A 13,533-nucleotide genomic window follows, 5' to 3' on the forward strand; every position below is an offset into this window, starting at 1 on the left:
ACACTTTTCAATTTGAATTTGAAAAAATGTGATGTCATAAAGCCTTTGATGAACCCAGAGTCTGTTCTGTCATGTAGCTGTTTCAATGATCTCATGGCCTGATTTTTACACATTGTAATGTTGCAGGACCTAATTAAAGTAATATGGGGATTTTCTGTTCTGCTGCTTTTTATGGTGGTCTTAACTGCATGCAGCGAGGTTGAGCAGAAAACATATTTCATAACCACAAGAAATAGAAAAAATACTAAGTAGTGCCTCATTTTGGTACCGTACTTTTTTCATTAGGTTGTCAATAGACGATGAAAAGCTTTTATCCCCCTCTCTTGTATTTCTGATTTGTTTATAGTCATCCTATAAATATGTTACGTTACCTGACTCAACCTGGTATCAGGATAGTGCATGTTAAAATGCTGATTAGAAAAAAGGTAAGCAATTGAGTTATATCTTTTTTTCCTGATATTGTGTCATTAACATGAAAAAAATAAAAGACTTTACAGACTGCAATATTTAAAGTAATGCATTAACTCGTAGACAAAGAAGGTAAGTGACAAAAAATGACAGCAAGATGTGTGTTTGTAAAAGCGTTCTGTGTCCCTGCCCTTGCACTCATGTCTCACGGCGGTAGTAAAAAAACCTGCTGTTTATTCATGTTGAATTCATATTTTGGAAACATGCTTATAATCGTATGTAAACGCTAGTTTACTCAGGAACAACGGTTTTTACTCACCCCTCTGACCCGGTTGGCCACCCTGGCCATTAGTACCAGGGAAACCTGGCCTGCCAGGTGGGCCTTGCTCTCCCAGAGGACCTGGCGGCCCTTTCCTGCCGGGCTCTCCAGGTGGTCCGGGGACTGTTCGGACCGACGTCGATGACTGAACAGGGATTTGGTTCAAGATGGAATTATAGCGGGACAAGTGGCCTGCAAGAGGTGAAGGAGGCAAATGTATTTATGCACAATGGAACATGAAAATTGAAAGTGCCTAACATAAAACATAATTATTAAAGCAAACTATCAATAAAAATGAATACAGTAAAAAATGAAAATAAAATTATATATCAAATAGAGTAAAATATACAATAAATTTAAATCCTCTCTTAGTGTAATCAATGAGCTGAAGTCAGGAAAAAAAAGTAAATATTTGATTTAAAAAAAAGAAAAGAATTTAGCTGAGTTAAGATGAACCTTTTTCTTCATTGTAATGGATTATAATCCCCTGGAAATATATACATTTGTGCATCGTCTGCATTTGTTGGCTTGCATGACCTTAGCCAATGGGATTTAGGATGTTGAGTGGAAGATGACCCAGAATAGAACCCTGTGGTACTCCATGCTGTTTTTGCCAATTTTGATGTGTGCCTTTGAATATGGATTCAAACCATTTTATTGCTCTAACCATATAAGCATCTTAAGCTAAGCAACCAGAAACTTGTCAAATACAGTTAGCTAAAACATCAAGACAGCATGATAAGGGCCTCAGATGTTGAATAATACAGATTCATGGTCTAACTGATTAATTGAAGTATTTTCTTAACATAGAAATCAGAATCAGAATCAGAATCATCTTTATTGGCCAGGTTCGAACATTGTCCAACAAGGAATTTGACTCCGGTAGTTTCGCTCTCTATGGTAAAGGTGAACAATAAACAAATGAACAATAGACAAATAGACAATAGACAAATGTGGAATTTCTATGTACAAAATTATAAACATTTTAAGGTGCAGCAGTTTGAGGTAGTGAGAATAAGAAAAAAATATGACCTATTTACAATTCCTACAGACAAGAATTATGCAAAAATACAAGATAAAAAATTTAAAATTGTACAAAAGAAATAAAAAAAGTGAGAGGTGCAGTGTGTTTGGTTACTCTGAGTAGTCATATTGAACCTGGAGATTATACATCTATATTTTGACTTATCTACTTTTTTTTCCTTTAAGTGTTGAAATTAATTGGATCAGAGCCTCAATGACCTGTGTATGTTTTGAACTGAAAAGTTCTGCTAGCTCATAAAGGAAGCCATCAATGGGAGTGGTGAGGAATAAAACCTTGAATGATAATAATCATAAAGCTGTTTTCAAGCTTGTTCCTGTTTGATGTTCTGAGAAAAATGAAGAAAGTACAAAGTAAAGCTAATAAAGCTATGCATAAACATTTATGGATGTAAAAACATTTTTACTGCAGAAATACTTGTTTTAAGAGTAAAAATCAGTTACTTACTCTGGATGAGCTGTTCACACACTTGTCGTGCAATAGCTCTAACTGCAGCTTGGGACTGCACATCCCCCTGGAGAACAAACACAGAGCTCTTAGGATTTTGTACTCACACAGCAGACTGATATCACCTTCCCATTTAGACAACCACAGGAACATAAACTTTCAGACCAGTGTTTAACCCGTCTGTGGAAAGGTGGATTAATGGGTGTTTAATGAGCAGTCTCCACCTTTATTTTACACTATTTATTCATTAAATAATAAAAAAAAGTGCATTCAATGGTCGATATTTGGGTTTAACTTTACTGGTCTGTAAAAAAGGGACAATTGCATGTTTTCCTCTGTAGCTCTGGAGATGTTTTCCAAAACTTCATAGATTTGCAGTCGTCTATGGAGCATTTTTAATATACAGGCATCAAATTCATCTTAATTGCAATAACATGTAAATAACTGAACAACCCATTTGAAATGATCTTACATTAAAATGATACTGAGTTTAATTTATTCAACCATTAGGTTAAATGTCATACTTGAATGAAAGCCTTAAATATAATGTATGTATGAGAAATGGGACCACTGCTGGAAAGGTTTTATTATAATTTCAGCCACTGCTTTTTCCTTGTAATAGTCATTAATTCGATGTGACAATGTGCATGTATAACAGAAGAAATATATTAAAAGAAAAGGCCATTTACTTATTTGTTTTCTTTGCTCCTTCTTTTATCCATCTATAATGTCTGCTTCATCCTTTCTAAGTTTTAAGTTTGGTAAACACTAAAAATATCTAAACTGACACCCATGCTATTGCACTAAAATTTTCAAAACTGTGGAGAAAACTCTTCTAATGTTATTTTTAAGAGATCTTCATGCTGGGACTTGGAACTTGAATTAACTTTAAGCGCAATGTGCAAGCACAATTGCAAATGCCCCCAACAGCTGACATAATGAAGCAGAAACAGGAATTACAAGTTTGATTCAAGTCTGCAAGTAGCGTGTCTCTCAAGCCCTCGGCAGTGATGGCCTCGCTACCATGTCAGCAAAACTGCAGTCTGGGCTGCTGCAAATTTCAACCATGAACACAATTTTATTTGGTTTGCCCTAAATGAGTTTGAGGTAGTGGAAGAAAAATAAAGTGAATGTTTGTGTAAAAGACAAACGGGTAACAGCGACTGTATTCTGGAGAGTAATGCAATTTCTTCAAAACAAGAGTGTGAAGCAGAACTGAGTTTTACTTCAGCAAATAACAGCATTTCCACTGTAAAATGAAGCAATAAAATTTGATTTGCTCAAACAGCGGCTAACAGTGAAATGACTTACTCTTTCCCCCTTTTCGCCTTTGGTCCCAGCAGGACCCTGGAACATAAAAAGCAAAACAAAAGCATAAACAGTTTACAAGAGTATATCCCTAAGAAACAGTCCCTTTCTTTGTCTTTAATATAATTTACAATTAAGCCCCAAAGTTGGAGAGCTTACAAACACAGGGCAACACCTATCCTTTGGATGAACTGGCTTCTTTGCTAGTGTCAACACTTTAATCCAAAGAGATTAATATCTGTTCAAAACACACATTCATGCAAAACCTGCCAAGCCTCTGCACATCAGGGTGTAAAGCATTGTATTTTAGGCATATAAAAACAAAAAAATAAATCAAAATATTTCCTGGCCACAATACTATGTGATGATATAATAAACATCCACTGCAATGTCTTTATTCAAAAGCTGTTCCACATTTTGAATAAAGGCGTATTTATCTTGGGGAAACATGCCCTTGACCACCAAATGACACAATGTTTATATGCAACGTTAATAGGGAGCCAGGGATAAAGATGTATATGAGGCCTGCATACAATACTGCAGATGATAAAAAGGACATGTCCAACATTTAACACAGTCACTGAACTGAAGAGTAGATCTCAACAATAAAAATCTGATTCTGGACCTCTCCTGTGTGCCTGGATGATCCAGCGAGTCTGCTTTCTTATCATGGCTACGTGGAAAAACCTAGTCAAACAGGAAGCTAAAATCCAGTTAAGGGATGATCTCTTTCATCATTTCTTGTACAATCAAACATGTCATCTCATTATATTATGTACAAGCAGGGTTTATTAGTCCGTGTTTTTTCATTCAAAATGTGGCATTTAGTTTTTGGATAGAACACCTACGATAACTTTACAGAAAGTGTGAGTTGGTGAAGAACCAAAAAGGTTGCTGCTTTTTTCTTTCATGACTGGAAAACATGAGGCTGCTCGCTATGAAGTTAACAAATAGATCTTAAAAAAAAAAATCTTGGCTTGTTGATGATCTCGAAACCACATTCAGAGGCAAACACACACTCACACAGGCTCGACATCCTGAGGAGCTTTGACAGTAGTTAAGTTAAGAAATGGTCAAACAGTAAAGTAAAGACTTAAAGGAAGATGAGATGAAGAGTTAAACTATGAAATGACATCAACAACTTAGACATTGACGACAAACTTTTTAAGTGTTAGAAGCAGAGGCCATGAACTCTTTGTGTCTATTGACATTGGTTTTTGTGAAATTTGGTGGTTGTCGTCTTAAACAGACTTGTTACTAAAAGGACCGCAACTGGAAGGAGATTCATGTTTTCACTTACAAAATGTTAATTCGGTTTATCCATCCACACAATCACTTAAGTGGAATGCGTTTGACTCGTCAGAGAGTAAAAATTCAATTTTATTTTGCCTTAAGTAGATGAAGTACCAATGCTACAAACTATTTGACTGCAAACACACATTCTGTTTTCCCTTAAAACTGCGTTTAGTGGTGACAATAAAAAGTTTATGTTCCTTACCATCTAATAAAAGAACTAGTGTTGCTTTAAATCTAGACTTTTCCTTTTGGACAACGCTTTTCTCTTCATCCTTATACAGTTTCACAAATACTGATCTTGATAGATGAAGCAGAACATTTCCAGGTAGATCATATTATTTCTAAAACAGAACCTTTTGAGATTTGACATTAGAAGCTCAGTCGAAAAAATTTAAGAGTGTTTGAAGATCTGCTACAATACAGCTTGACATATTATCAATCCTTCTTTGGCATAAATCAGCTGTTTGAACATTTTGTCAGTGTAGTCAGACAGATGTACGACTCTACCTCACAAAAGCAGATAGGATTCATTTTGGCAAAATAATATAAATATTCCTATAAATATTCCCAAGAATTAATTGGCTACTTCAAAAAACAATTTTTTCAGGTGGAAAAAGATTCTGTTGAAGTGCTGACATAGGCTTTCAACTAGTTAGACAGGGGCTGAATCAGTGTTTTAATGTCAATATAAAGTCAGGAAGTGAAATAACCCTGTTTATATATTAGCTGACTGTGGATACACTCTGTCTCGGACTCTCCCTTATGTGTGTGTGTTTGACTTGGAGAGAGAGTATGTGATTTATAGCTCGACTCTCTGAGCCAAACCTGCTGCTGGCTTGCAGAGATGACCCAAGAATAGATTAGCTGTCACCAACATCACAGTATCATCTGTTCTTGTTAGTATTTCACATAGTTTGGATCCCAACGTCTCTTCCGCGTCGTAGCCTGTGCTTGTGATACTTGCACAAATCTTTCTTGTTTTGAAGGGTTAAACAAATCTACCCCACTGTACTTTTGAAGGGAAAGCTCTGCCAAAATATTCTGGCTTTTAATTTATTATTTCTCAAAAATTCTCACTAAATGAAGTAAGTGTGTGAATATTTGGCTTGTTAATAATTATACAGTTGTTATTAGGATCTGTTCCCTCAACAGACTCTGAGTTTTCAAAGCCATGAAGCTGGGTCACTTCTTATGAGCTTGCATTACCATGGCAACTTAGATGGGAAACCAAGCCCAGTCCAGTCACCTTTCCAGATACAAGTTTGACACTTGTAAAAGCACCAATCAGAGGCTATTGTGTCTCTTCTGTACCCCTCGGAGTAAAAGCATCTTCACTGCTTAGACCTTCACTTAGAAGCAGCATTGTGAAGGATATCTCAGGACAAGGGAACGCTTATGTAAATGAGAGACTGATTCGTTTTTCTTGTTTTGACTTTCAACAATTTCGATCTAACAGTGAATTATTCCTAATTATATAAAACATCCTTGCGCTATGAAAGTTCATCATATATCATAGCTTATTTGTCAAATTACATGAAAATATGTCCTTTACATAGCTATTTATATTCAGAGCCATTAAAACAATTCAGTATTTCTGCATCCTGAATGTCATAAAATGAACTCAGACATTTATAATTAGCTCAAAGATTGATTGGATTTTCTTTTGTTCATTTGTTTTCACATTTTTGAATGGAAAAATCCTGAGGCACAATAACACTAAATCTTGTTCACATGGCTTGAGAGTAGGCAGCATATGCAGCACATTCATTTAATAAAATATGCTATCGTAAATTGTCAGTTCTACTTATGCTTTAATGATGTGACAGAGATATTGATCAGCATATCAATTTACACATTCCTGCAGTCAGCGTTCTGCTTTTTTGCCAGCTTTGGCTTCCTGCTTTGGCTGCAGGAGCTGTGCTGCTTTCTGTCCGCTATTATTAAAAATATTAAATTCTCATATTTTTACATAAATGTGCTTTACATCAATGACTGTGACTGGTTATCTGATACCAACACTGCCCTTTCTTCATGAACACACAGATATACAGAGTTCAAAAACCTGGCATAATTTATCTAGTTGATAGGAAGCATCACGATACAGCTTAGCACCATCTTGATTGTTAAGGTTAGCTCAGATAGATAATCAAAAGAATCCCTGAATGTGTTGAATGTACTATTTAGTATAATTCCCAGATGGGTCTCAATCAATAAAACATGGCATTGTCACTCACTGCATGTCCTTGATCCCCGTGAGACCCTGCTGGTCCACCTGGTCCTGGAGCTCCTGGAGCACCAGGGACTCCCTGAAAACCCCCCCCAAAACATCAAGAGAGAGCAGAATGGAAATGAGAGGTGGCTGAAGGTTGTTTTATAGACCATAGGATGATGAGAATAATAAGAAAAGTGACTTACAACAGGTCCAGCGGGTCCTTGTCGTCCTTGTGGCCCATTATTACCTGGCAGACCCTGAAAGAGTGATGGAGATAGATTCAATATATCCTGTAACAGCTCTTTCCAAATTCCTGGTTGTTTTTCGTAGAAGAATTTCCTGAAAGTTTCCAGATAATATTAACAAGGCCGCTGTTCAATTACAAACAAACAAAATAAAGACATAATAATAACAACAACAACTAGAACATTTCAGGAAATTTTGATATGGGCATGCCCTACTGCCCATTCGTCCCCTCTCGCTGCTTTGGTTTGGGGCTGTAGTGTTTGTGTTTGGGGTGGTTCTATGTCAGTTTGAGGTGTTTACGGTTGTATTGCATTCATTCCTGTGCTCCCTAAAGTTATTAATGGGGTGCGTTTTTTGGCGTCTAGCGTCCCTACGGTAACGCTTTTCAATTCAATTTCAATTCATATTTTATTTCGAGCAATGAACATAACATAAATGACCTGCGTGCAACATAAAATTAAACAAATACCTTTTATCAGGTTTATCAGGTGCAGGTTCAAAATACAAATTAATTCGTCAACACTCGAAAGGGAGTGGGAAGAAGAAAACTTATTTAATCCCACCCCTGTTTCTCATTAACAACTTGACAGATTTTTTTTTTTAAGGCTTCCTCCTGTCTCAACATTTGAACCAAAAAAAATGAAAAAAAGACCTATATGAAATTATAAACGAAATGCAGATGCATTTCATGGCCACAATGCGTGCAAATCCAGGAACAATGTATATAGTAATATTTATAGTTAACCGTTAACTTATATTTATAATAAACCGTTAACTTATATTTATAATAAATACCAGCAATGGTAAGAGTAACAATCCCCAAAGGTAATGGACATGGACATATTGTACATACATACACGCCAATGATGGTCAGAACAACAGTACCAGTAGGTAATGGACAATACAAACTTACTAAATGAGGAACAACAATTACACAAACATTTCAAGACCGAAGTTGATTAAACAAAGTGTTACCACCCGCTCTCTTTATAATTTGACCAGACCATGTGTTTATATAGCAATTTAAATCTGTGAATGTTTTGGCATTGCTTGTGTTGGATATCCAGCCTGTTCCAAAGTCTCACACCACATACAGACACACAAAAACTTTTGCGAGTAGTTCGAACTTTAGGTATTTTAAAATCACCACATCCTCTCAAATTATAAGTTCTCTCTTGAAGAGAGCTTTTAACTGAGAAAAGTAATGCCCATCGAGGCACGATGGAGACGCATCTAACGATGTATGCCATGCATGAGTGCATGTTCCGGTTCAGGCTATGTTAACGTTTTTTTTCACCATGGTAAAAAACCCCGTCCGAATGAATGGGGCCATTTGGCCTGGATTTTGACATAAAATTTCCATGAATCACAGCTTCATAAAATTTGAATATGTTGAAGTCCACAGCGTGCCGAGTCAGGGAACATTTGTACGATGTCTCTACAATAACCTGTTGCCTAGCAACAAGCGTCCAAAGTCAAATGGAAATAAAAAAAAAAAGAAAGGTCAATATCGCAAAAACTGTAATAACTGGCATAATGAGGTTATAGGGTCCGTTAGTGCCAATCGGGCCGAGTGTTTGAAAGTTTGAACGATGTCTCTACGATAAAGTTCGGCCGAGCAATAAGCGTCTGAATTTTCGCCTTTTTTTCTTTGCTTTTTGGCATCTAGCGTCCCCATGGTAACGCTTTTGACTGAGAAAAGTAATGCCCATCAAGGCACAATGGAGACGCATCTAACGGTGTATGCCATGCATGGGTGCACGTTCCGGTTCAGGCTACGTTAACGGATAGGTTTTTTTTTCACCATGGTAAAAAACCCCATCCGAATGAATGGGGACATTTGGCATGGATTTTGACATAAAATTTCCTTAAATCGCAGCTTCATGAAATTTGAATATGTTGAAGTCCACACCGTGCCGCGTCTGGGAACATTCGTACGATGTCTCTACGATAATCTGTTGCCTAGCAACAAGGTCCAAAGTCAATCGGATATAAAAAAAAGAATGAAAGGTCAATATCGCAAAAACTGTAATAATTGGCATAATGAGCTTGTACGGTCAGTTAGTGCCAATCGGGCCGAGTGTTTGAGAGTTTGAACGATGTCTCTACGATAAAGTTCGGCCGAGCAATAAGCGTCCCAATTTTCGCCTTTTTTTTTGCTTTTTGGCATCTAGCGTTGCCACGGTAACACTTTTGACTGAGAAAAGTAATGCCCATCGAGGCACGATGGAGACGCATCTAACGGTGTATGCCATGCATGGGTGCACGTTGCGGTTCGGGCCGTATTAACGGACGAAAAAAGAGTGCGGAATAAGAATAAGAAAAGGGAAACCTTTTCTGTATACTAATATATCGCCTTCATTTTTCAGGTTTTTCCGGCCGTGTTTCATTTTTGGGGGATTTTTTTTTTCCACATCAGAGCGGGGTCATGCTGTACACCCGGCATCAGGTAGTTGGCTGTTTAAGTATGATTAGAGGCATCTCTTGACGGCTTCTACATGAGTTTTAACAAATACCACACCAAAATAACACAATTCCACACCAGTAAGTTAAGGACAGCTCTCATCTCTGATGCATATTGCTGTTCTGTAGGCCAGAGTAATTTCAATGGAGCACGGCCAGAGCTAATAACAGCCTGGAAGCTGAACTCGGCATTAGATGAAGTCCAACCAAACCTCCCAATTAATTTAGGATAACGTCTAAACTTTGTGATGTCACACTGAAGGTTTCCAGGAATGACACCCACTTAACACTGTTTTCCATTCAGCCTTTCCAAGGGCAGGAAGTCATTAATTCAAAAACACAATACAACAAAATAAAAACTGATCATATGATTTAGAATATGACACCGTGTGACAGAAAGAAAACCCCCCTGCAGTTCTTTTATTCTGAGGTCGCCAGAGCAGCTATGTACAACACTGATCTTCATTTAATTCTCATTTTACAAATGACTCTAGTTTGTGTGTCTTGGTTTAAGCCAAGTTTGTGACTACATAACAGTCGATCAGCATTTATCACACTAGATAACAAATTCAGGCGCTTCTCTAAAAAAAGCTGAGTCCGAAAAGTGAAATAGGAGAACCCCTCATTGAGAGTCTCATTTGTCACGTAGGACACACTCATCTTCATCAAGTCACTAATGGGACCAAGGAGGAGGCCTTAAGATCCAGCCAGTAGGGAAACTTAACAGAATCAAGGAAGTATTTCTTTGAAACCCCTCCAAATTCCGAATGTAGGCTGAAACATAATCATTAATTGAAGCAGAAACAGCTGTGTATGAGGCTAAGACCGGGGTGAGGGACAGCCAAACTGTTGCCAAGTTGAAGTTGTGGAAGTTTTGTGTCACAGATCGTACAGTATGGCAAACCTCAGCACAGCAACAAGACACAAGGTGCATCAGCATCAGCATCAGCATCCGCAAGGTCAGATTCCAGGTAAAGATTGCAATGCAAAGGTGTTGTCAATATGTGCTGTTCAAGCTCTTTACAGAAGCACAAAGATGTGGGCAACATTCGGGTCTGTAGATGCAGTGGTCAACTAAGAACATTTTGTGCAGTAGTGGAGAGATACGTTATGCTCATTTCCTTTTAAAATTGGAAGCTGCCCAGTAGTTCCAATACCTCAGTACTAGCAGAAACCCTTGGGAGCCAGGTACACTGAACTACTGTCTGAAGAAGTCTGGCTAGAAGCGGTCTTCATGGGAGAGTTGGGGCCAAAAATCTATATCTCCGAAGTGGAAACAAGTGACTCGACTATGCACAACCACATAGGAGCTGAGGTCCGGAAAAATGGAGCAGGTGCTCTGGATCGATGGGTCAAAATTTGAAATATTTGGCTGTAGTAGAAGGCAGTTTGTTTGCCGAAGGACAGGAGAGCACAATAATGAGTGTCTGCAGGCAACAGTGAAGCATCACTGACGTTTCTTCCAAGAATGGGGCTCCAATTCTCCAAATTGAGTTGGGGATTTGGTCGAGGTTAATGGTGTCATCAGACGTAAGAAATACAAGCAGATACTTATCCATCATTGAATACTGCCAGGGAGGTGTCTGTCTGGCCCCAAATGTATTATGCAGCAGGACAACACTTCTAGACGTACAGCCGATGTCATTAGGAACCATCTTCTTCAGTGTAAAGAATAACAAGGAGTCCTGAATTTAAATAAGAAATGCAGCTACTCTGCCTTCCTACACTGAAGTGAAGCTCATGAAAATGAGCTGCTCTAATATTTAGAAATTTGAGCAACAGCAGGTTTCTAGAGTGTCTTAACAAAAGAGGGGTAAATTACAGTTTTTGTATGTAAGCACAAACGTGAAACAGGGGCAGATTTGCTCTCTCATTCCTATTACCTAACTAAAGGGACACACAGTGTAGTAACTCCGATATGTAGTAAACTGAAAACAGTTTGGCATCAACAAGTCAGATAGCGTTTGTGAACATGAAATACCTGCATTTATTTAGTCTGTTCTTGAGAAGAAGGTATGTAGTGTAATGTAATCTGTAGTATAAAACAGTGACAAAAGCCAGATTTATAGTCCCCCTTTATTTATTTTACGGGGATATGAATAAATGAAGCACCCAGGAGACAGTTGCTGTTGTTTCAGATGATCTAACTGGCTGCAGCAGCAAACCTTTAGCCAGATTCTTCTCTACTGTGAGCCAGGTTGTCTTTGGCTGGTATAAATCTCATAAGTGTGTATATCCAAAGAACCAGAGACACTTTTCACTGTAAATGAGTAAAAGCGATCTGCTTTCCTTGTTCTGTCCTGCATCTACTGGATAATATTCAGAATGCTGGTGTAAATCTTTGCCAATTTGAGCCACTGGAGACAAGCACCATGAATATGCATTCTCAAAAGCTGTTCCTGTCTGTAATCATTGCTTTATTTGTAATAATCTACTTTCTATATTCCTGTTAAATTATTTTTGATAGGAGAAACTGTTACAGCACTGATAATGTCAGATGAATTGATTTTTCTTTGCATTTCCCATTATTTTTAAGTCATTTCACTCTTGAGAGAAGTGTCTTCCTGAGAATGCTGCTGGACACCTCAGAGTTAATTCTGCCATACTCAAAATATATCTTGTTTTCTATAGAAAATAAATCACAGTGATCTATCTGTGAGTATACAATTATACTGTATTAATATTGTGGATTTTATTAAAGGTGTCTGTAGTCATCCTGTAAAGAAAAAAAAATCCAACACATCTGAATTTTTTTTGCTCAACTAAATAAATAGTGGAGATGAACCCTGTAAGAGCTGTGAAGTGTGTGCCTTTCCCTGTTGGCAGCATCTAAAATGGCTCCCTGGTGAGTAAGTTTACACAATTACATTAAGTGATGCAATGCGTAAACATACAGTGCATTTTGTGAGCATCATGCATGCCCAAACTGGAGGAAGACTGTTTATGAAATGGTTAATGTGTAATTTTCCTTTTCTGCTTTACTTAATCATTATGGTGATTGAATGAGTTGTATAACCCGCAAAGACAATTATTGTTTAGAGTGCTAAACAGAGCAAGGCAGTGCTACAGTCATGTCAGAATTGGTTCAAGCATTTAGACATCATGTGAAGTGACAAACTCACAAGTATCACTCCCAAAATGTGCCAGACTTCATAAATAACCTGCAAACCTTACGAACCAACAAAATATGTAATTCAATTATTTATAGCTAAAAATTCAAAAACTCTCACTGTGCAGAAACTCTAGTGTAGTTTTTAAAGAAACCCACATGATGGGCATGAAAATAAAAACCACTGTGACGATGGGTGCTTGGATCCCTGTCAGTCAGCAAAGAGACAGCAGATGTTTCACCTCTGCAGGAGCAGGGGTAGGAAAAACCCATACATATTAATACATATTTGCACAATAGCTTCTTTTGCAGCCCACTGACGTTTTTGATGCTACAACTCAGATTATCTTTATAAGGTCATATTCTACTGTCAGCATCAGCTACAGTCAGCTGGCATCACTGAGCCTTTATGAATGAGATCTCAACTCTGATTGTGGTTGTTTTCCAAACTGGGGCACAATATAGTTTACAACAACTGGGGGAAGACTTGTACAGTTTTATGAAGGGACATGAAGCCAAATAGAGAAACACGGCTGGGGATTTATATGGCTGAAAAAGCATTGTAAATCGAGTTAAAACCAGGAATATTTGGTGACTGGCATGATTTCATACATTTTAGCTGATAATCAAAACGTCATGAAGCTGGAGTTATATGACAAACATCTGCTCACAGAGCACACATG

At 37.7% G+C, this 13,533-nt stretch overlaps 1 protein-coding gene across 1 annotated transcript in view; it reads right to left on the reverse strand.

The window, feature by feature from the left end:
• col14a1a (collagen, type XIV, alpha 1a) overlaps positions 1-13,533 on the reverse strand; it is a 143,169-nt gene that overhangs the window by 5,923 nt on the left and 123,713 nt on the right. The window contains exons 41-45 of the mRNA XM_061716468.1: positions 7,236-7,289; positions 7,055-7,126; positions 3,528-3,563; positions 2,217-2,283; positions 728-919 (exon numbers count right to left, since the gene is read on the reverse strand). Coding sequence (XP_061572452.1) covers positions 728-919; positions 2,217-2,283; positions 3,528-3,563; positions 7,055-7,126; positions 7,236-7,289 — 421 coding nt within the window. The remainder of the gene's footprint in view (positions 1-727; positions 920-2,216; positions 2,284-3,527; positions 3,564-7,054; positions 7,127-7,235; positions 7,290-13,533) is intronic.

Source organism: Cololabis saira, chromosome 3, assembly GCF_033807715.1.
Source record: "Cololabis saira isolate AMF1-May2022 chromosome 3, fColSai1.1, whole genome shotgun sequence".
NCBI lineage: Eukaryota > Metazoa > Chordata > Actinopteri > Beloniformes > Belonidae > Cololabis > Cololabis saira.